General features: G+C 45.0%; 1 protein-coding gene across 4 annotated transcripts in view; it reads right to left on the bottom strand.

The window, feature by feature from the left end:
* Nucleotides 1–6703: 6703 nt before the first annotated feature.
* LOC128349196 (G-protein coupled receptor 35-like) overlaps nucleotides 6704–21750 on the bottom strand; it is a 47679-nt gene continuing 32632 nt past the window's right edge. The window contains exons 2-4 of one of the 4 annotated variants that reach the window (XM_053305224.1): nucleotides 15598–15682; nucleotides 13400–13615; nucleotides 6704–8003 (exon numbers count right to left, since the gene is read on the bottom strand). In XM_053305224.1, coding sequence (XP_053161199.1) covers nucleotides 7022–8003; nucleotides 13400–13557 — 1140 coding nt within the window. In that variant the 5' untranslated portion in view covers nucleotides 13558–13615; nucleotides 15598–15682 and the 3' untranslated portion in view covers nucleotides 6704–7021. Of the gene's footprint in view, nucleotides 8052–13399; nucleotides 13616–15597; nucleotides 15732–21750 lie in introns of those variants that run through there. The other 3 variants (XM_053305225.1, XM_053305227.1, XM_053305226.1) reach the window with 3 other exon arrangements.

Below are 21750 nucleotides of genomic sequence, written 5' to 3'. Positions count from 1 at the left end.
ATCTCAGGGACCCTATTTGTAGTCTTTGAAAACTTCTGGAGAAAGCAAAGTCTGGAGACAAGTAAATGTCACTTTCTTCCAAAAAGAAGGAGCCAGAAAAGCACAGACTTGTCAGCTTGTTGTCAGTATATGGCAAGCTCCTAGAGCAGATTATTAAGCAGTATTATTATTATTACATTTATATCCCGCTCTTCCTCCAAGGAGCCCAGAGCGGTGTACTACATACTTAAAGTTTCTCTTTCACAACAACCCTGTGAAGTAGGCTAGGCTGAGAGAGAAGCAACTAGCCCAGAGTCACCCAGCTAGTATCATGGTTGAATGGGGATTTGAACTCGGGTCTCCCCGGTCCTAGTCCAGCACTCTAACCACTACACCACGCTGGCTCTGTGAGCACTTAGAAAAGAATGTAGTGATTACAGTGAGCCAGCAAGAGCTTGTCAGAAACAAGTTATGCCCGGCTAATCTTACTTTCTTTTAAACAGTTATAGCTTTTTAGCTCTTGGGAATATAATGGACATAGTGCAATTTGATTTCAGCAAAGTATTTGTTGACAGGATGGTAAATCATAAGCTTGGTGATGGTTATATTACATGGATTCATAGCAGGTTCATAGCTCATTAATGTCCCTCCATGTCAGCCTGGTGGGAAGTATAAAATGAAGTGCCACAGAGTTCTGTGCTGTTCAACATTTTTATCAATGAATGACTTAGATGAGAAAGTAGAGGGAACGCTCATCAGATCTGCAGATAACATAAAACTGGTGGTGGACTGGCTAGCTAAAACCTGGAAGACAGAATAAAACTTCAAAATAATACTGATAGGCTTCAACATAGGGCCGAAACCAACAAGATGAAGTCCAACAGAGACAAATGATAAAGTCCAGATCATGAGAAGTAATAGTTCTGCTCTATTCTGCATCAGCCAGGGCTCTTCTGTAGAGGTGTACATGAATAGTTCATGGCGTGAACTTGTCTGCCATGAACCAGGCCGGTTCAAGCAGCCCCATCAAAACTGGACCAGCCTTCAGGAAAGCCGGACAGCATGCTATCGAAGTGAACTGAGCCCAGTCAGTGGCAAACTGGTCCACTGCGGCTCAATGGTTAGAAGGGCTGTACACCTCTAACAAGCAAAGGGGAATCTTTGAAAAGTCTTCTAAAGGGCCCCACTGAGGGGTCAGCAAGAGGGCACCTTTAAAAGTAAATGTAAGGTGCATCTACCCTTACATATACACGCCAGCCATGGTAGTGCTGCCACCGCCCCTTGAAGGCCCCCCTGGCACAGACCCAGTGTGCGTGAATAGCATAGGGAAAGTTCCTGGGCTACCTGGCAGGGCAGCCCAGGGATCGGCCATGATCTCGGTGCTTCACACAAGCAGTCCTATCCCAGTATGGATGTGCAAGCCCAGGCAGGGTTGCTCATGAGAACAGCCTCATAGTTGTAACGCTGTGCAGCCTGAAGCAAAACATGACAGAAGAGTGAACAAATTACCTGTCTCAGCTGATTGAGGTCCTCCTTCAGTATCTTTGGCAATCTTGCTTACTAATACAAGTTTAGTTCACCAGGCTTGACTGTCCTGATGCCACAAGAAATTTTAGATAGACTCAGTCTTTCGGTCTCCTTGTCAGGGTATGAATGCAACACCTCTGCAAGAAGCTGCTGTGAAGTAAAATTGTTCAGCGCTTCTGGAGGGAAGAAAACCCCAGCTGTTCCTCATTTCATAATAAGCCTCAGACGTTAACATATCTTGTCAGATCTTCTGAAATTATTTTCCTGTTATTTATCATGACGTACTATAGTGAGTATGTTTTTTTAAAAAAGCTTGAATTTGCCCTAATTTAATCTTTGCAAATAATCTCTGTTTCCTCATCAGATTGATCAAATGATTATACTGGCACAGTAGTACTAGTGTAGTTAAGAAGAGGAATTGTTTCAGCATTGCATCATATGCCCTGCACATTCTATTGGTCACAAAATAGAAACTGTATGTTAAATCTGCTTGACCATTTGCAGGCATTAACTAGGTGACAAGAGAGTCAAGCTTCCAAATCTGGTGCGATCTGATGTGATGTAAAATAGCTGCATGCGAGCAGTTTAAAAAGAAACCCTTAAATTCTCTAAACAACTGCTTGCTATGCCTTTTTTTGCCACTAGATAATGTATCTTATTCTTTTTGTGATGTCTCTTTACTTTTTTTTTTTTTTTTGGTAAACGTCCTGCTGTATGCTGAAGCATAATCCTATGTTGTTTTTAAAAACAATGCAGAGGTCATGCAATGCACAGGTTATATAGAATATCCTATATAAGAGATATATACTCCCTGTGAATATGGAGGCTTAACCTGCATGGGTAGGAGAGACTGTTAACAGTAGCGGGCAGTGTGGGCACCACCGTGGGGAGGGGGCAGTGAGAGGCACCTTTAAGTGTAAATTAGTAGGTGCTTACTTCTGGGTAGAGGCACTCTGAGTAGAGGCGCGGCACCCATCAACTCCTGCGGTGGGGCATCGGCTCCACCACTCACCTGGTGGAGGCCATCTGCATGGCCTGCACACATGTGCGGAGGCCAGGTGAGTGGCGGAGTTGATCCCCGACCGCAGGAGGTGCTGGGCACCACGCCACTGCTCAGAGCAGCTTTCATTTGCGGTGTTAGTGGAGGTGAGCACTGACTAATTTGTGACCGCACTCCATCCAACTCTGATCTCTGGCTGGGAAGTAGCTGCAGGAGGCAGGAGCAATGCCATTGTGCTGGGGGTAGGCAGTGCAGCCTCGCAGTGCTGTTCCCCACAGTGGGGCTGCACTGCCTACCCCCAGAACAATGGCAGTGCTCACCCACTGTGGGGGACAGCACAGCGGCTGGAGTGACCAGCAGGGGAGGAGCAAGCTAGGTGGCCCCTGTGGCACGGTGAGGCAGTTCTGGAAGCAGGGTGGCATGGTCTCCAGACCTGTCCTCTCTATTGTAGCTCTGCCCCTGTGCCAGAGCAAGTATCCAGCAGCAGTGGGGACAGGCCAGACAGTCGACTTTTGCACTGATTCAGCTTCAGTATAAGTGTGGTGCTGTCCTCCCAAACTGTTATAAATCAGGGACCTCAGAAGCACCCAAAGCACCTGGCTCAGGCCATACATCCAAGCTATGTTTAAGGGGAAGACACTGCCAAGCAACACCTGGTGGCAAATTGAACTCTGATGGGAGATCTTAAAAAGGTCAGAAGAGTCCTTTAAGGGACAGAGCATTACATAGATCCTTTCTTTAGGTTCTACTACATTAATTCTTCAATCAAAAGACTGCCCATTTGGCTGGCCGAATAAACATATTCTACATGTAACGCTTTTAATCTCTAAAGATATAAGGACTGTGGTCAAGTTAAATCTAGACCCCATTGATTTCTCATTTGTGATTAGATTTAATCCATTGGGGTCTTTACCATTAAATCTCTGAGAACAGGTCAGTATTTGAAAGTCCTATGATATGACAAAAGTAATATATGTTTGCTGTCATATGTTCTTCAGCTGTATTTTACAAACACAGATAAATTGCGTAGAACATTTTTGGGAGAGGGAGTGTGCAGGTCAGGATCCACATACAGCCTTGAGCAGGATACAATTGCAAATTGAGAAAGGGGGATTTGATATTCTCAACCTTAAATTTCACCATAATCATTTGATTGTGCAGTCTCATTTTTGGCATACACAAAATACTTAGCCATGCACTACATGTTATAACGATATATACATAAAATTTAAGTTTCACTACATATTCATAAAATACACTACATATTCAGGAAGATCAAGTTGGTAGCCAGCCTACTTGGGCTATAGATATAGTGATTAAGTCTACTGATAGCAAAGGTTTAGAATATTTGAGGAAGGGTAACAGATATGTGCTTAGTATACTATTATCACCACAAGAATGGCATGGATAAACATTCTTAAGCAGTTCCATGATGACCTATTAACTCATAATGAGCTAGCACTTTGGGGCAATCCTCATATAAAAATTGTGGACATTTGGTCAAACAGAAAAGTGGTCTTCAAAGGGTATTTTTATGTTAAGAGTTCAGAGTTGAGCATGGGGTTGTACAAGCTGAGCATAAGATTGTGTTGAAACAGCAGAGCACTCCTACTTGTTAGCAACAGGTCGCATTAGATCCCAAGGGACCAAACCCTTCATCCTAGGTGCCTCAGCTTCCTGTTCAGTTTCTCCACTCCCAGACCCTTCAAAACTGTCTGTGGTTTGGACACTACTCCATCTGTCCTGAATCATAGGCAACTAAGATGTGCATGCTGGATGAACACACACATACTACCCCCCCCCACCCGCCCCAATTCTGGCATGCAGTGGTGCCTCTAGAAATAATCATCTTGAACAGCCTGGGAGGCAAGAAAGACGTGCACTCACATGGCACATGCACATTCTCATCATGTGTGGTGGACTGGGCAGATGGAGCATTATTTGGTCCTGTCCTGTGTCTGGCTCACACATATCCTACAAAATAGCTGGATTATTTCCCCCTATTGACTAAAACCTACTTGGATTGGGGGCAGAAGGAGGGTGAATCACCTTATACTTCACAGCAGCTTCTCGTATCAGTTGGAAGTAAGGTCTGACCATAGGAAGCATCTTACAAGACTCTTGATGGCTTCTTCAGGGCCAATCATGGCCCATTCATATTTTGGCTTCCTGGCCTATTTCTACTACTACCAGTAGTAGTACTACTTATATACTACTTTTATTTTATTATATACTGTTATTATTTATGTACCACTTCTAGTCAGTCATCTGCCTAAGAAAAGAGTTGGCCAGCTGTTAATAATCATAATCATAATCATAATCATAATCATATAATCATAACTGCAAACTCATTATACTATATTCCTGGAAGGAGCTGTTAGGTTGTGAGTGAGTGAGTGAGTGGGTGGGTGGGGGGGAAGCAAGCAGATTTCTGGGTCTGCAGATATTGGCTGTAAATCCAAGGGGACAGAGCCACATAGTCAGGGGCGTAGCGAGCTTCCTGGGGGCTAGGGGACAAAGTGCAGGCAGGGGGCCTCCATCGCGTGCACCAAGTGTGCACATGCCCCAGTGCCCCAAGCCACACCCCCTGCATCTGACGTCAGACTCAAGGGTGCGGGGCAATTAGCAAAGTGCTAATTATCAATTACTTTGCCGCCGTGTGTGGAGGAGGATTGGGAGGGGGTTATCATGAAGATGATTATCAATTAAGCTACTGCTGCTCTGGAAGAGGATTGCGGTCCACTTTGGCTGAAACATGTTTCCCTCTGTCCACCCTGATGGATATTGCTGGCTCCTCCTGCGCTTGCCCCTTAATTCTCCTCCAGAGGTTGCTTGCTGGAGCACATTTTGTTGCATTTAATAGTGGAGGGGGCGGGGAATGGAACTCTGTCTCCTATCAATCAATTGGGTCTAAACAGGCTTTCCTCAGAAAGGGGAATTGTGTGTGTGGTGGGGGCGAAGTGAACAGGCACAAGCCAGTGTGCGCCCAGCGGGGAGCATAGAGGCCTCGCTCAGCCAGTGTGCACTTGGTGGCAGGCCCTCTTGGCCCTCACCCTCACCTCTTGTGCATGTTTGGTCCCTCCCAATCTTCCTCCACATGCAGGTCCCTCCCAATCTTCCTCTGGCAGCTTATTTAATCATCTTCATGATCTTCCCTCCTGTCTCTGGCAAGTTGTGGGGGGCGGGGCATGCAATCAGCCTGTACACACAGCTCACATGGCACACACTGACTCCATACAGGGGCAAGGGGCAAGGGAGAGAACGGGAGGAAGTACTACCTTTTGAGGAATGGTACTTCGCTCTTTGCCTTTGTCCTTGGGTCCTCTTTCCGCCTCTCCTCCCTGCTTGGCCGTCCCTCTCAGCACTTCGCACCTCTCACTTCCTCTTTTGGGCAGGCACGGGAGAGACAAAAAGTATGTAACAGTCACGTTCATAATGGAATATGCAGGTGTATGCACGGAAGGCGGAAGCAGCAACTGCTCAGCAGAAAGAAGCGCTGCAGCAGGCTGCTGCAGCAGGCCTAGGCCAAGCAGGAAAACTTAGGGTGACACATGCTGGAGAGGGCAAGGGGGGATGAGCCGTGGGCACCCCTCCAAGGCTGTGGGCCAGGGGACATTTGTCCCCCCCTTGTCCAATGGATGCTATGCCTCTGGACATAGTAATATCCAGGGCACACACAGGTCTATTTCCAGCAATGGGAGCTGAAGGTCAAAGCGATGAGAAGCTGGTAACATAGTGCAAGCACAGGCGAAGGCAAACGTAGCAGTTGAGGACAAGGGAGCAGGAGCTCAGCTATGTAAGGTCTTCCCTGTTGAAAGGTTGCTCAGACTCAGGAACAAGCTAGGGTGTTATAGCGCCAGGTAGACAGGGACTGGTCCTTGGGACCACCTGACTTGGTACTCAGCATGGCTGGTACTGCAACTTCAGGTGGTGACCTTAAGGCACAAAGCTTAGTCTGCAAAGCTTTGGCTTGTCACAGATGTCTGCTGGTGTAGGAAGTAAGGTGTGAGAAACTGGATGAGCCTAAGAACCTTGGTTTAAGTCCTCTCCTAGCATCTTTTAATAGCAAGAAAATATTATGCTGTAAATCATGCAAACCTGCTTCATAGGTAAGATATGCACACCAGTATTTATACATTGTAGCAAAATCATTTTTATAATAATGTTTGTTGCAGAATGATAAACTCATTCACCCGTTTAATTAACAGGAGGAATAAGCTTCCTTCTTGCTTGGAGACATTCCATATATCAAATGTGAATAGCAAAATGCCACCTTAGATATGGATGGAGCCATTCATCTTTCAAAAACATTAAGTCAAAATATGATCTCTACTATGTCAGTGACCATTCGAGTAGGCTCACGAGATTAAAAGCTAAATTTAACACAACACCTGATTGCTTTGCTGGTTATGATCTTTCTGTTGGGCTTCAAAGCTCTCAAGATGAGACTTTGCTAGGCTTTGTCTGGACATGGTGCTCTGAAGATGAGACTGTACATAATTTAAACTTCTGGAATTAGGCTGTGCTTTGAAGTGGCGCATCTTGAGTTAAGTTGGACCTAGATTGGAGCTGTGAATCTTGCATTAAGGTGGACCTAGGTTTCATCAACTGAAAAGGAGTCAGGAGAGATGCAGCTTCCTGGAATTCCTTGGCAACTAAATAATAGCAAACGGCATCCAAGCAGCAATTTAGATTTGCTATGCCTGCAGATATATGTACAGCCTTGCCAATGGCTTTGAATACCCAGCATTCAGCTCCAGCTGCTTGCACTGCATATCTAGCCACCATGGTGACGTTGAAGGGTACAAAGCAAATGATGAATGTGCCCATGTTGACTGAGACCACATGGATTGCTTTCTGAGTTGACTTTTCTTCCTGTGGACCAGCATTCTCCTTCCTCTTGAGGCATCTGATGACTTGTGTGGAGCAGAATGTCACCATTAACAGGGGTATGAAAAAAAGAATGAGATTTTGGATCAAGACATCATGCAAACTTATAGAAGCTGGGGAAAAACAATACTTTTCTTTTTCTTCTTCTGAATGTATAAATACATGTCTGATTGCAGAAAGAAAACAGCAGAGCCAAAGAAACACACAGACAATGGCTGCCTTCCGTGGAGACCTTAGCACTTTGGCTTTCAGAGGATGCTTGATTGCAATGTACCGGTCCAGGGCTATGATGGTGATAGTACACATGCTCATTGGCATGTTGAGGCAATAGATTGTAAATATGACTAAACAAAAGGCATCTGTAATCCAGTGGCGATAATGAAAGTACACTATGAATGGTAAGGTAAAGACCACAGTGTAGTCTGCCATGGCTAAGCAGATCATGTAAACTCTGGATTCAGTCCATTTGCCCAGTCTGAAGAAGAACACCCACAAGGCAAGTGTGTTGAACAGGCCTCCAAAAACTGTGACTGGGCTGTAAAGAATGAATTCAAAAAGGATTATGGTGTCATCCATCTTGAGAGTTTCACTGCAGTTCACCATGATGCTGTGAAGTTGATAGAAAGAGAATTTTGAATTCATTTAAATAGAACATCTGCAGAACGAGAATGTGATTATTAGTTTTAATAGCAAATTATTTGTTTTAATAACAAATTATTTAGATTATTTGTTCTAATAGCAAATGGCTGGTTTTGCTTCTCCACCCCCAAATTCTCTGGCCCTGCAGGTGTACAGTGCTAGATTTGAATCAGTGATTTATTGTTAGTATAGAAAACAACAGGCTGGAGAGATCTCCAAAGAGTTTAACAAAGCTCTGGCCTCCTACCCTGACCCTCTTTGACATTTCTGCACAGACAGTCCAAGCCATGATAGGTGTGGAGCATCTCCCACCTCCCCATCCAGCCTCCATTGCTGCTTGGACCAGTTACTCAAAATCTGTAGCTTGATCAGGTAGGAGATAATTAGGAAGCGGACTGAATATAAAACTGCCAATATATTAATGCTCTTCCAAATCTATGGTGCAACTGCACTTGGAATACTGAGTACTGATCAGTGGAGGAGGAAGACCAGTGGTGGCCTGTGTTCGGCCACCATTGTGGCCGCCCTTGCCCCACCCCCTGCATCCGACGGTTCTTTGAACCCTGTCGTCCAATTGTGACTCTGCCCCTGGTACTGTTCTGGTCGCCTCATCTTAAGAAGAATATTGTAGAGTTGGAAAAGGTGCAGAGAAGGGCAACCAAAATAATCAGAGGGTTGGAGTGACTCCATATGAGGAAAGACGACATAAAGCATATGTAACTCACCCCTGTAGAGTGAGCTGTGTCCTCTGTGGAAGCATCCATTTCCACAGGACAAATTAGCTTGGAGCTCTGAGCAAGCTGCCTCTTTGAGCCACAATTCTCTAGGCCTTATTTGTGGTACACACTGTTAGCTGCTACTGCACCAGAGCTCTACCAAACAATCATTTCCCCTCAGAGCTGAAATCATTATGCTTTTGAGCCATTCTGGAACACTGAATCCAAGATTTTGAGGGACCTAGCCTCAAATGTGGCTTGTGTGGTACACCTCTACTGCAATGGCCATTTTAGACACTTGAGTTCCTGGGAGCCTCCTCAGTAATGGACACACACTAGGGATGTGCAACAGGTTCGAATTTGAACCAGTTCGAAGGTTCAAACTCGGACCAAACAGTTTCGAACCAAACAGTCTGGTTCTCTTCAAACCAGTTCAAAGAGGCTCGAAAGTTCCATTTTAGGTGCTGGTGGCCATTTTGTGACACTTGTGTGATTTGCTGTGATTTGCCGAGCTCCTGTTTCCCTGATTGACCAGTTGTATCTGAATCTCTGGTAGGCTTTGCAGTGCTGGAAGTCCTGGACAGCTGGCAACCTATTGTCCCTGGGGGAGGGCAAGGGTGGGGGCTCCCAAAGTAGGGAGAGTCAAGTTGTATTTAAGGGCAGCCCCTGCCTTGAAAAATCATTCTGCTTCACTGATGTGTGTGAGAGAGCTGCCTGGCTGCTGCTTCTTTTTTGACTATGGTCTGTACTGCCTCTGTCTCTGGTCTCTGCTGTGCGATAGTGAGGTATCTGTCCTGCCCTGCTTGTTGTTGTTGTTGTTTTTGCTCCCCACCCCCAACTCCCCTCCTTTTAAAAGTAGTTTTTCCTGACTGTGTGTGGCTGCTGTACTGTCACTTTTGGATTTTTTCCTGCATTTTCTCCTGCTGCTTTAAAAAGCTAGCCATTGCCGGGGGGGGGGGGAGCACAGAGGCCACTCTGGCCCAATTTTTTTTAATCCCCACCCACTTTTTGCTGACTGTTCTTTCACCAGCATTTTATTTTATTTTATTCATTGTTTCTTTTAATTTGCTTGCTTGCTTGTTTGTTTGGGTAGCTGGAAGGCTCAGGGGCGTATCTTGGGTGGGGCAGGCAGGGCACGTGCCCCGGGCGCCACTCGAAGGGGGCACCATTTCTTAAATTTTTTAAAAAAAATTTAAAGGCTGCCGAAAACAAAATGGCTACCTCGCATGCTCAAATGGCCTCTGTGAGGCCCTAGGCCATATTAGGTGCATGCGTGGTGGCCATTTTGTTTTCAGCTGCCATTATATATATATATATATATATATATATATATATATATATATATAGCCACCACACATGCTCAAATGGTCCCTGTGAGGCCCTAGAGGCCAGCAGGGGGGAGGGGAAACCTTTGCAGACCCCACCCCATGGCCTTTATGAAGCCTCCCAAAGGGGCTACAGGTAATTTTTTTTTTTAAAAAAAATATAATATAATATAAGTCACTGTACACATATTCAGATATGTGACTTGTATGTGACCTTCAGACTTGTATTTTTCAGCTGATATTATGGTAAAGTTATCTGAAAGATGAGTGTCAGATGTTTGGACAGGGGGAGCAATTTCAATGCTTGCCCTAGGCGCTATTTTCCCTAGATACGCCTGAGGGAATGCTGCCCATCTGCCCCCACTCCCCGCCCCAGCTGAGTGTGCTGCCAGCCTACCACTGGTCAGGCTTTGCCCCCCTGATTAGTGTGTGGGGCAGAAGCCTCTTCAGGACTACGAGGGGATAAGTGATTGGTTTTTGTTATCCCCTTTGCCTTTAGTTTTCATAAATAGGACCTCCTTGGTTGGGTTTGGGGGAGGTATTTTTTCTGTGCTTTTTAAAAAAACAGGTTGTTTCTTTTTTTTGCAGGTTCCCCTTAGTTGCCCCCCATTTTATTGTGGGGTTCTTGTGGGTGGAGTGTGTGGGTTGGTGTGTTTAATTAAGAATTGTTGGGTGTGTTTTTTTTAAGGTCCCCCCCTTTTAATAAAATCGCCTCATGAACAACATTCAGCTGGAATGTTTCTCCTCTCTATTGGCAATGCAGAGAACTCGTGTCAGGCATGCTGCATGCACTGTTGCCTGGCACCAGTGTGCATTTCACCACTGATCTCTGGAACAGTGTGAGTAGAATGCATGCTGCTTTCCTGGCCCTCACTGCTTACTGGTGGGGCCTGGAGAGAGAGGGGACCTCTGGTGCTGCCTCTTGCTCCAGCATATCCCACACCGCATTTCGGCGCAGGTGGGCCGTCTTGCATGTGGAGACCTTGGATGTCAAGCACACCAAGGAGGAGGTGGCAGCCGTCAACAGCTGTCAAACTGAGGAGCGGATATGTGGGATGCCACACCTCTGCTGGGGCTTCATTGTGACAGATAATGGCTCTAACATCATTGCAGCGGTAGAGTCAGTGTTGGAGTGTGTGAACTCCCAGTGCATAGCACAAATACTCCACCTGGCTGTGAGGAATGTCCTTGGCCTCAAGGAGGCTAAGGCACCCAGGGAACAAGGCTGCCCATTTCAGGGTGCTGTTGCTACCACGGCTGTGCTTGTGGACAAGGCCCACAAGATTGCAGCTCACTTCCACTGGAGTGAGAAGTCCAGGCGATTGCTTTGCAAGCGGCAGCTTGAGCATGTTCTTCCTTACCAACTCATCCCAGGGGATGTAGATACCCGGTGGAACTCCACCTTCCTCTTGTTCCAGTGCCTGTTGGAGCAGGAGGTGGCCCTTGATGACCTGATGAGGAACAAGGCCTTGAGCATGTGCAACCTATAAACTTGGAGTGGAAGCTCATGTCTGAGATGGTTTCGGCACTTGAGCCCTTCCTGTATGCCATGAAGAGCTTGTGTGCCGATGCCACTCCTCTGAGCCAGGCCCTGCCCACGGCTATTCTCCTGGAAAAGCTGGTGGGTGAACTCCGGATGCCACTGAACACACCAGAGGGTTGTGTGCTGGCTGGACAGCTGAGGGCCTGGGTTGTCGACAGGCTGGTTGGTGTGTTGGGTGACATCCTGGCTTGTCTCTGTGACTTGACTATCAAGGGCAGTGTTTTTTGCACAGATGACTTGCCCAGGTGGAGTGACCTCCTGGTTGATAGAGTTAGAGAGGAGGAGGTCAGGAGGACCAGAGACCAGGAGGGTCGTGATGGTGTGCCCCCCGAATGTGCATGAGCTACACTCAGCATCAGTGCGGGTAGCCCTTCCTTTACTACCCCTTCCTCTTCCCAATCTAGTAGTGTGGTATCCCAGGCAGTGGTGGCAACACAGCAAGCAGATCCTCCTGCTACATCAGCGCAGTGGTTTAAGTGGGTGTGCCTTGGTGCCTTGCCTAGTGTGCAGGAGGCTCGGCCTACCAGGCCCCCTCTCGGGTGCTGCACAATGCGTTGTCCAGTATCTGGGGGAGCCAGTGGAGGAAAACCCAGAGATGGACCATTCACAGTTCTGGGCAACCCACCACCAGATCTGGCTGGACCTGGCGGTGGTTGCTGTGCACCTCCTCTCCTGCCCACCAACCAGCATCCAGAGTGAGCAGGTGTTTTCACGTGATAGTGACATGTCAACACCCGCTCAATCCTGGCTGGATCCTGGCTTGGTCTAGCAGTTGGTTTTCTGTAAGGTTAACCTCCCCCTGCTGGGCCACCCCAAGCTGGAAATTGATCTGGGTGAGTGATTGGCCCATGGTTGACCCGCTCATCCTAACCCCCCACTTCTTTCTTCAGCTGTGCCATGTCACAGAGTGCCACTAGTGCAGTGACATGACATCTGGAAACACCCACCCACTAGGACAACCCATGATGATGAACATCCCCTGGTTCCACCTGGCCAGCAGCACTCGGGGGGCTATGGGCACACACACAAACACTAGGCAGGGATGTGTGTGTTTCAGTGTGGCACTGTGTATATTTGTAAATGTGTAGATCTGTAAATGTATATGTGTAAATATTTAAATGTGGATTTGTAGAAATGTGGATTTGTAAAAATATGACTATGTAGAACTAGCTACTGAATATGTGTAGAACTGTTGTCCAGATGTGTGTGTGTGTGCGTGCGTGTTGGAGACCAGAGGTTTCTTTTTTGTGTGTTTTGGAAGCTTTGGTTTGTGTAGATCAGACCTGCTCAATTTCAGCCCTCCTGCAGATGCTGGCCTACAACTCCCATAATCCCTGGCTATTGGCCTCTGTGGTTGGGGATTATGGGAGCTGTACTCCAAAAACAGCTGGGGGGCCAAAGTTGAGCAGGCCTGGTGTAGATAGTTGGTGTGTGTAAATACTATAGCTGTATTGATGCTTGTGTGTACATATACTTGTATATAATATATTTGTACAATTATATATATATATATATATATATATATATATATATATATATATGGATTTGAGGTGGCCCCATCTGCCCCCTTGAGGGGTGCCTGGGCTGAGGCACATAGGGCCACAACTTTCCCCTACTCAAGCCCCAAGCCGGTGGGGTTCATAGTTTTCTTTTAGGATTTTTTGTTCTTTGCCCTGTTTGACAGATTTCTCTCAATCAATGAGACCCCTTGAGGAAAAGAATCCACATTCCACACACAGTTCACAGCAAGTCCACAGTTCTTTTTCTCAATGGTACTCACTCAGTAGTATCAGTATGTCCCTCCTTCCATTCCTGATGCACTTTTTTGCTTATCAGTTCTCTGTGCATCAAGACTGGTCGCTTTTGATGTCTCCTGTGTTTCCTTCTGATGGGAATTGTTTGCAATTTTGCCTTCAGAAGCTTTTCAGAATCTCCCATCTCTCTTTCTCTTTTTTCCTTTCAGATTTCTAGCTATCGAGTCCTACCTAAATTATGTCTGAATTAAAATCATTTTTAATTAAATTAAATTATACGTCTTTCAGCTTTCCCACTCTTGACATGAATTTCAGGATATTGTGTTCAGTTTTGGTTCCCATCATGTTCACTGAACTGATATTTGTGAGCGATGTCAAAACAACAAAAGTCTTTTTCACAATAGATCCGAAAACAAGAGAAAAATCAAGAACAAGAGGAAACTCAAGGAAGTGGTAGGTCTGTTGCTTAGGGAAAATGGGGAAATTGTAACAGGAGACAGCAGAGTAACAGAGATGCAATCACTGTTCTGCATCTGTTTTCTCTCCCAAGGACAGTATGGCCTATCCTGTCAACAGTTGCACTAATTGAGAAGGAGGGAGCTGGCTCAAGACAGGCACAGAGCAGAGCCCTTCCATGAAGTGAGGAGAGAGGCAGTTGCCTCAGGCAGAAGATTATTAGGGCACCAGTGAGTCAGGGAGATCCACTCTTCCCCCGCTTTTAAAGTGGGAGGCAGGAGGGTGAGGAGAGTCCATGCAAAGAGGGAAGAATCTGATGTCCTGCCTTGTGCACACAGAAGTCCTGAGCCAGCACTGATGGTAACAGAGCATCTGGCTACTTTAAATGTGTTTAAGTGTCCAGGTGATCTCAGGGACCCTATTTGTAGTCTTTGACAACTTCTGGAGAAAGCAATGTCTAGAGGCAAGCAAATGTCTCTTTCCTCAAAAAAGGAAGAAGGGGGAGCCAGAAAACCACAGACTGGTCCTCTTGATAATAGTAAATGGTAAGATCCTAGAGCAAATTATTAATTCTGTGGGCAATGAACCAGCATGAGCTTGTCAGAAACAAGTCATTTTAAACTAATCTTACCTCTTTTTAAACAGAATTATAGCTTTTTAGCTCTTGGGAATATAATGGACATAGTGCAATTTGATTTCAGCAAAGATTTGTTGACAAGATGGTAAATCACAAGTTTGGTGATGGTTATATTACATGGATTCATGGCAGGTTCATAGCTCATTAATGTCCCTCCATATCAGCCTGGTGGGAAGTATAAAGTGAAGTACCACAGAGTTCTGTGCTGTTCAATGTTTTTATCCATGACTTGCATGAGAAAGTAGAGGGAACGCTCATCATATCTGCAGACAACATAAAGCTGGGGATGGAGTGGCTAGCTAAAATGTGGAGGACAGAATAAAACTTCAAAACAATACTGATAGGCTTGAACATAGGGCCAAAACCAACAAGATGAAGTTCAGTAGAGACAAAAGATAAAGTTCTGCTTTTTGATAAGAAAAACCAAGGTCACAGCACATATAGAAACTATCTACCTCCCTTCATGGACCACAAGTTGGAAATGAGGGAGCCGTGTAATGCTAAAAATGGTAATACAGTGTTGGGCTGTATTAACATAGGCATAATGAAAAGTAATAGTTCTACTCTCTTCTGCATCAACCAGGGCTCACTTGTAGGGGTGTGCATGAACAGTTAGCAGTGAACTGGTCTGCCACAAACTGGGCCAGTTCAAGCGGCCCAATCACAAATTGGACTGGCCTTCAGGAAGGCCAGCAGGTCTGTGTTCAAACTGAACCGAATCTGGTCCGTGGCAGACCAGTTTGTTGCAGTTCACCAGTTCGAGGGACTATGCTCCCCTTACAAGCAAAGGGGAATCCTTGGCAATACTTCTAAGGGGCAGCTGGGGTGGCACCTTTAAAAGCAGATGTAAGGGGCATCTACCCTTACATATAAATGGCAGCTGCGGTAATGGTACTGCTGCTCCTTGAAGGCCTCCCTGGCCCAGACCCAGTACATGTGCATAGCCCAGGGTAAATTCCTGGGCTACCTGGCAGGGCAGCCCAGGGATTGGCCATGATCCCGGTGCTTCACATGAGCAGCCCGACCCCGTTATGGATGTGCAAACCCAGATAGGGTTGCTCATGAGAACAGCCTCATAGTTGTAATGCTGTGCAGCCTGAAGCAAAACATGAAAGAAGAGTGAATAATTACCTGTCTCAGCTGATTGCAGTCCTCCTTCAATATCTTTGGCAATCTTGCTTATTAATAAAAGTTTAGTTCACCAGGCTTGACTGTCCTGATGACACAAGAAATATTAGATAGACTCAGTCCAACATGATCCTGCCTCCTTGTCAGGCTATGAATGCAACACCTCTGCAAGAAGCTGCTGTGAAGTAAAATCGTGCAGCCCTGCTGGAGGAAGAAAACCCCAGCTGTTCCTCATTTGGTAATAAGCCTCAGACAGAAACATGTCACGTCCGATATTCTGAAATTATTTTCCAGTTATTTATCTTGACGTGCTATGGTGAATCTTTTTCTTCTTTAAAAAATGCTTGAATCTGTCCTACTTTGGTTTTTGCAAATAACCTATATTTACTCATCAGATTGATCAAATTATTATACTGACTCAGTAGTACCAGCATAATTAAGAAGAGGAATTGTTTCAGCATTGCATCATAAGCCCTGCACATTCTATTGGTCACAAAATGGAAACGGTATGTTAAATCTGCCTGGCCATTTGCAGGCATTAACTAGGTGACAAGAGAATCAACCTTCCAAATCTGGTGTAATCTGATGTGATGTAAAATAGCTGCATGAGAGCAGTTTAAAAACAAACCCTTAAACTCTAGAAACAACTGCATGCTACACTTTTTTAAACATAAAAGAAATCAAATAAATAAACAAACAAACAAACAAACAAACAAATAAAAACAGATCCAATAATGTAACGAAAAAACAAAATAACCAACTAGATATATGAATATAAATTGTATTAAAAGTGAAACAATCAAATATATATTGTGATATGGATAATTGATATAATGTATATCAATAAGATATAATGACCAAACATCGTCAGAAGTATACATGTAAGAGCAATAGAACAGTATAATATAGTGATCTATGTAAACACAACAGTGTTCCAGTAGTATCTGCTGTTTCAGTAAACTTCTTCAAAAAAGTTCAGTTGTTCTTCAAAAAATGTGAATAGTTCCTTCTTTCTACTTCTGTGCTGAATAGTAGATCCTTCCCAATGGGAGTCCGCAAGTCTTCTCCCACCATATGTCCATTCTAAAAAATGCCCATATTCACCAATATATGTATTAATACTGTCATAATAATCTATTTCTTATATGATAAATAAATCATTAACACTATATGATAAAAAATCATTAAAATTTAACATAAAATAAAAGCAGTAAAATATTAACATAAAACTCTGTTTAACAACCATTAAAAACCGATCAAATATTATTAAAAGCCATATCAGCAGCCAGTGCAACTGTTTAAGAACAGACATGATGAGGTCTCTTCTTTGAGTTACCCTGGAGACCAATTTGGCTACCACATTTTGGACTAACGGAAGTTTCAAAACTATGTACAAAGGCAGCTCTACAAAGAGTGCATTGCAGTAGTCTAGCCTGGAGATTACCAGCTGATGTAAGGCCATTTTCTTCCTAATGGGTGGAGTTGTTGTATCAGCCAAAGATGTTAAAAAGCACTCCTGGCCATAGTCTCAACCTGACATACCTGTTCTTTCTGTGGGAATGTAACCCCATCCAGAACAGGAGATTGTAACCCCCTGCAAAGATCACCTCTGTCTTGCTTGGATTCAGCTTTGATTTTATATCCCTCATCCAGCCCATGTTTGCCTGTAGACAGACATTTAGGGAGATACTACCATTTCCTGATCATGAGGACATGGAGAGATAGATTTGGCTGTGTCACGGATCCCACCATGGTGCTACCGCATGTCACAGCCCAGTCTCAACCTGCTCCATGAGCAGTAGTTAGAGTGTTGGACTAGGACTGAGAAGTCCTGAGTTCAAATCCCCATTCAGCCATGAAACGCACTGGGTGATTCTGGGCCAATGACTTATCTCTCAGCCTAACCTACCTCACAGGGTTGTTGTGAGGATAAATATAACCATATATTCCACTCTGGGCTCCTTGTAGGAAGAGTGGGATATAAATGTAATAAAATAAAAATAAAACAAGTTTAACCGCTGTCTCCAAGTAGACTCTTTGACTTTCTCTGGCTGAGTCTACTGAAACCAGCCTTCCAACTTCGGTTGTATTAAAAATTAAGTAGTGTGGTAAAGGCTTTTGGCATGGGTTGAAGAAAACAGACAGAAGCTAAAAAGAAATTTTACTTTGAAAAAAATTCAATTTAAAATATAGTTCCTTCAGAAAAGCAACCAAATGAGCACAAGGAAGAAATAAAATGTGATTAAAATGCATCCAAACCAACCTGCCTCGCATAGCGAGGTTCCCAGCAGCTGGGGGACAAAGTCAGGTAGGAGGCCTCTATTGTGTGCACAAAGCATGCACGCCCCAGAGCACCAAGCCACACGCCCTGCATCTGAAGCGGTTGGGTAGGCAACTAGAGCGCAAGTGGAGGCGAAATCGGTTTGAATCTGACAGGATTCAGCATGTGACTCATTTGAAGGCTTATGCAGTGGCAGTGTGTGCAGCAAAAAAGAGATTCTGGTCTGCACTCGTTGCGGCTGCAGGTTCACGCTCGGCGGAGCTATCCTGGGTTGTGAGGAGTTTGGTTTCTGCTCCTTCTATTTCCAATCATTCCCTGGAGTTGCTCTGCTGTGATGCCTTTAATGGGTTCTTTGCAAATAAGATCTCCTGTATTCAGGCCAACTTGGACTCCACTATTTCTGGAGGAGGTGCCCAGCAATCCCTCTTGCAGTATTAGATTAGATCAGTTTCAAACTGTGACTCCTGAGGATGTGGACAACTTCTTGGGGCGGGGCGGCCTACCACCTGTTCTCTGGATCCTTGCCCAACTTGGTTGCTTCTATCTAGCATGGAGATTGTTGGAGGTGGCCTAGTTAATATCGTAAATGCATCGCTGAGGGAGGGTAGGGTGCCCCCCTGTCTGAAGGAGGCAATGGTTAGACCACTCTTAAAGAAGCCTTCCCTGGACCCCTTGGCAATGGACAGCTACAGGCCAATCTCCAATCTCCGTTGGTTGGGCAAGGTGATTGAGAGGGTGGTGGCCAACAAGCTCCAGGCAGTCTTGGAGGAAACTGATTATCTAGACCCATTTCAAACTGTCTTTAGAGCTGGCTATGGGGTTGAGACAGCCTTGGTCGGCCTAATGGATGACCTTTATCGGGGAATCGACAGAGGGAGTGTGACTCTGCTGGCCTCATTCCTTCACAAGATATCATATGATACGAAGTCAAGCACATATATATGGGCAAGACTGAGATGAAGTTAGTCATGATTAAGTTCTATTGGCTATTTCAGTTCAATAGTGCCTAGTCATGACTAACCTAGTCTGGATTTTGCCCACTGATTGTTGACAAGAAAGAAAAGCACCCTGGGGTATGTGAAAAGTGCTTTCTCCTTCAGGTAACCACAGGGATGCACTAATGCAGGGCTGTTCAACTTCGGGCCATCTGCAGATGTTGGCCTATAATCCCTGGCTATTGCCCACTGTGGCTGGGGATTGTGGGAGTTTTAGTCCAAAGACAGCTGGGTGGGGGCCTAAGTTGAGCAGGCCTGCAAAATGGGTGCAGAAGAGTAGGCCTGGCTCATCTTACTGCCCCTACCTGCTGAGGCGGCATGGTGATTCATCCTCCCAACCTTCCTACTTGATCTCCCCACACACCCATCCTAAATGCCCTGCCCACTCGCCCCCACATGAACCCTAATCCCCCTGCCAGATTTGGTATTTAGGGCTGCATGTGTACACCTAAGCATGCGAAAAGTGAATGCCTGCTCAGTTACAAAGTTGTAAAATCACGTAAGATGCTCCAAAATGGCATAATTTCCCTTATATCATCCCTAGATATGATTACGACTTCCCCCCCTTTACACTTTCTAACCAATTCAAGCTGAGATATTCAGCTAGACCAGCTTGAAATATTTCCAAGTATTTAAATATCTAGTGAAGCAATTTTTTTAAAGGTGTGATTGAATCTTAGCTAGATGATTATAGCAGAGCTGACACTCATGCCTCAAAGATGTAGCATGCATAGATAGATAGATCGATAGATCGATAGATAGATAGATAGACAGCCCTGCTAATTGAGCAAAGAGGCACCTTTTAAAGTGGTGATTCTCTTAGACTTAGCAGGGGGAGAGTAACTGGCACTAGCCAACTCCAGCACAGCATCCCTTCCATGGCTGTTGTTGGTGTTTGCCTTATGTTTCTTTTTAGATTGTGAGCCCTTTGGGGAAAGGGAGCCATCTGCATAATAGAATAGCTTTTGCAAGAACGCTTTCTGAAAATAATACACCTTTATAATCCAGGACATAAGCACTGTTACTTTACTGGGCAATGGTTCCTAAAGATACATGCGGCCAAGGCAACACAACTCATGAAAGAGAATGTGCCTCCATTGTGCAAGAGTGGAATCAGCTCAGTCTGACATTTTCAGTCATCTCTTAAGGAAGAGAAACTATAGATTTCCTATTATTTCTGCAACTCCCTGATCAACTTGGCCACAATTCAGCCTTTGGCACGCAAGGCCATATACAGTTTGATGTCACACATCCTTCAGGTTAAAAGAAGTTATACGTAACAGGGAGAAAAAGAAGGCACAAAAATACGTTAGGGGAAAAAACTGACACAGGAGATAAAGATTAATGATAATTATTATGTACTTTTCCGTGGCTTACTGTTCTGCACGCAATCTTCAAATGAGTAATTTCCAGATTCACGGAAGGTTACTAAAAATAAGAATTAACGAATATTGTAGAAGTACTTAAATGGGCAGAAGCAGAAGTAATTAAATGAGTTCTGTAAAACCATTTTCACATTTTGTAAAACTATTTACCAAGCAGGAGTTTCTAATTCATTTCAGGATGCCACCTTCAAATTTGACATCATATGGCTACAATGTGAATACATTAAAATGCTGGACTTCTGCATTGTCATCATTTATGTCTTGTGGTAGCAAGCATGGACTGCCCCCTTGGCTAAGCAGGTCTAAGCAGGTCTGCCCGGGTTTGCATTTGAATGGGAGACAACATGTGAGCACTGTAAGATCCCTAGGGGATGGGGCTGCTCTGAGAAGAGCATCTGAGGTTCCAAGTTCCCTCCCTGCCTCCCCATAGGAACATAGGAAGCTGCCATATATTGAGTCAGACCATAGGTCCATCTAGCTCAGTATTGTCTACACAGACTGGTAGTGGCTTCTCCAACATTGCAGGCAGGAATCTCTCTCAGCCCTATCTTGGAGATGCTGCCAGGGAGGGAACTTGGAACGTAGAAACTCTTCCCAGAGCAGCCCCATCTCCTGACGGGAATATCTTTCAGTGCTCACACATCAAGTCTCCCATTCATATGCAAGAATATCCGAGATAGGGCTCCTGCCTGTAACCTTGGAGAAGCCCCTGTCAGTGTGTAGGCAATACTGAACAAACGGACCAATGGTCTGTCTCAGTATAAGGCAGCTTCCCACGTTCCTATGAAATTACAAACAGACGCATCTTCTGTCTGAAGAAAAAGGTCAGTGCTAAATTTCAAGAAGTACAAAGGGCCCAAGTTTGCCAGGAAGCCATGATCCTCAGGATTTTTTTTGAACATACAATTTTCACTTCCTAAAAATGTCATACTACTATGTTGGAAAAACATGTACAAGTTGTCTAGAGCAATATATATAAGAATTTCATGTAACTTAACATACTTTGGGAAAGACATCCCAGGTGAAGTGTGGGAACTAGTTGTGGTTACTCAGTATTGATTACAAGGCACTCTATACCATAGAGATAGAAAAGACTAGAGCAGGGCTGTACAACTTCAGCCCTTCAGCTGCTTTTGGACTACAACTCCCATAATCCTCAGGCACAATGGCCAACCATCAGGGATTATGGGAGTTGTAGTCCAACATCTTCAGGAGGGCCAAAAGTCTGCAGTAACACATAACTTCAACTTCTGCTGTTGAAACCTGAATGTTAACATTTGCTACATTCTCTATGGGCACAGAGAGTATCACTCTAACCAGGGGCGGAGCCACTATTGGGCCAATGGGTTCAAAGAACCCGGGCCGCTGACCAATCAGGGCCGCTGACCAATCTTCCCTTTGGAGGGAAGAGCCGCTCCTGGCTTGCACTGTCAACACAGTGCCAGCCTTAGTTTAGCTCCCAAAGGCCCCTTCGGCAGTTAAAGTGCAACTGAGT

The sequence above is a fragment of the Hemicordylus capensis genome, chromosome 3 (genome assembly GCF_027244095.1).
Source record: "Hemicordylus capensis ecotype Gifberg chromosome 3, rHemCap1.1.pri, whole genome shotgun sequence".
Taxonomy (NCBI): Eukaryota; Metazoa; Chordata; class Lepidosauria; order Squamata; family Cordylidae; genus Hemicordylus; species Hemicordylus capensis.
Note: the sequence above shows the minus strand (reverse complement) of the source record. Positions and strands in the feature narration are given on the sequence as shown.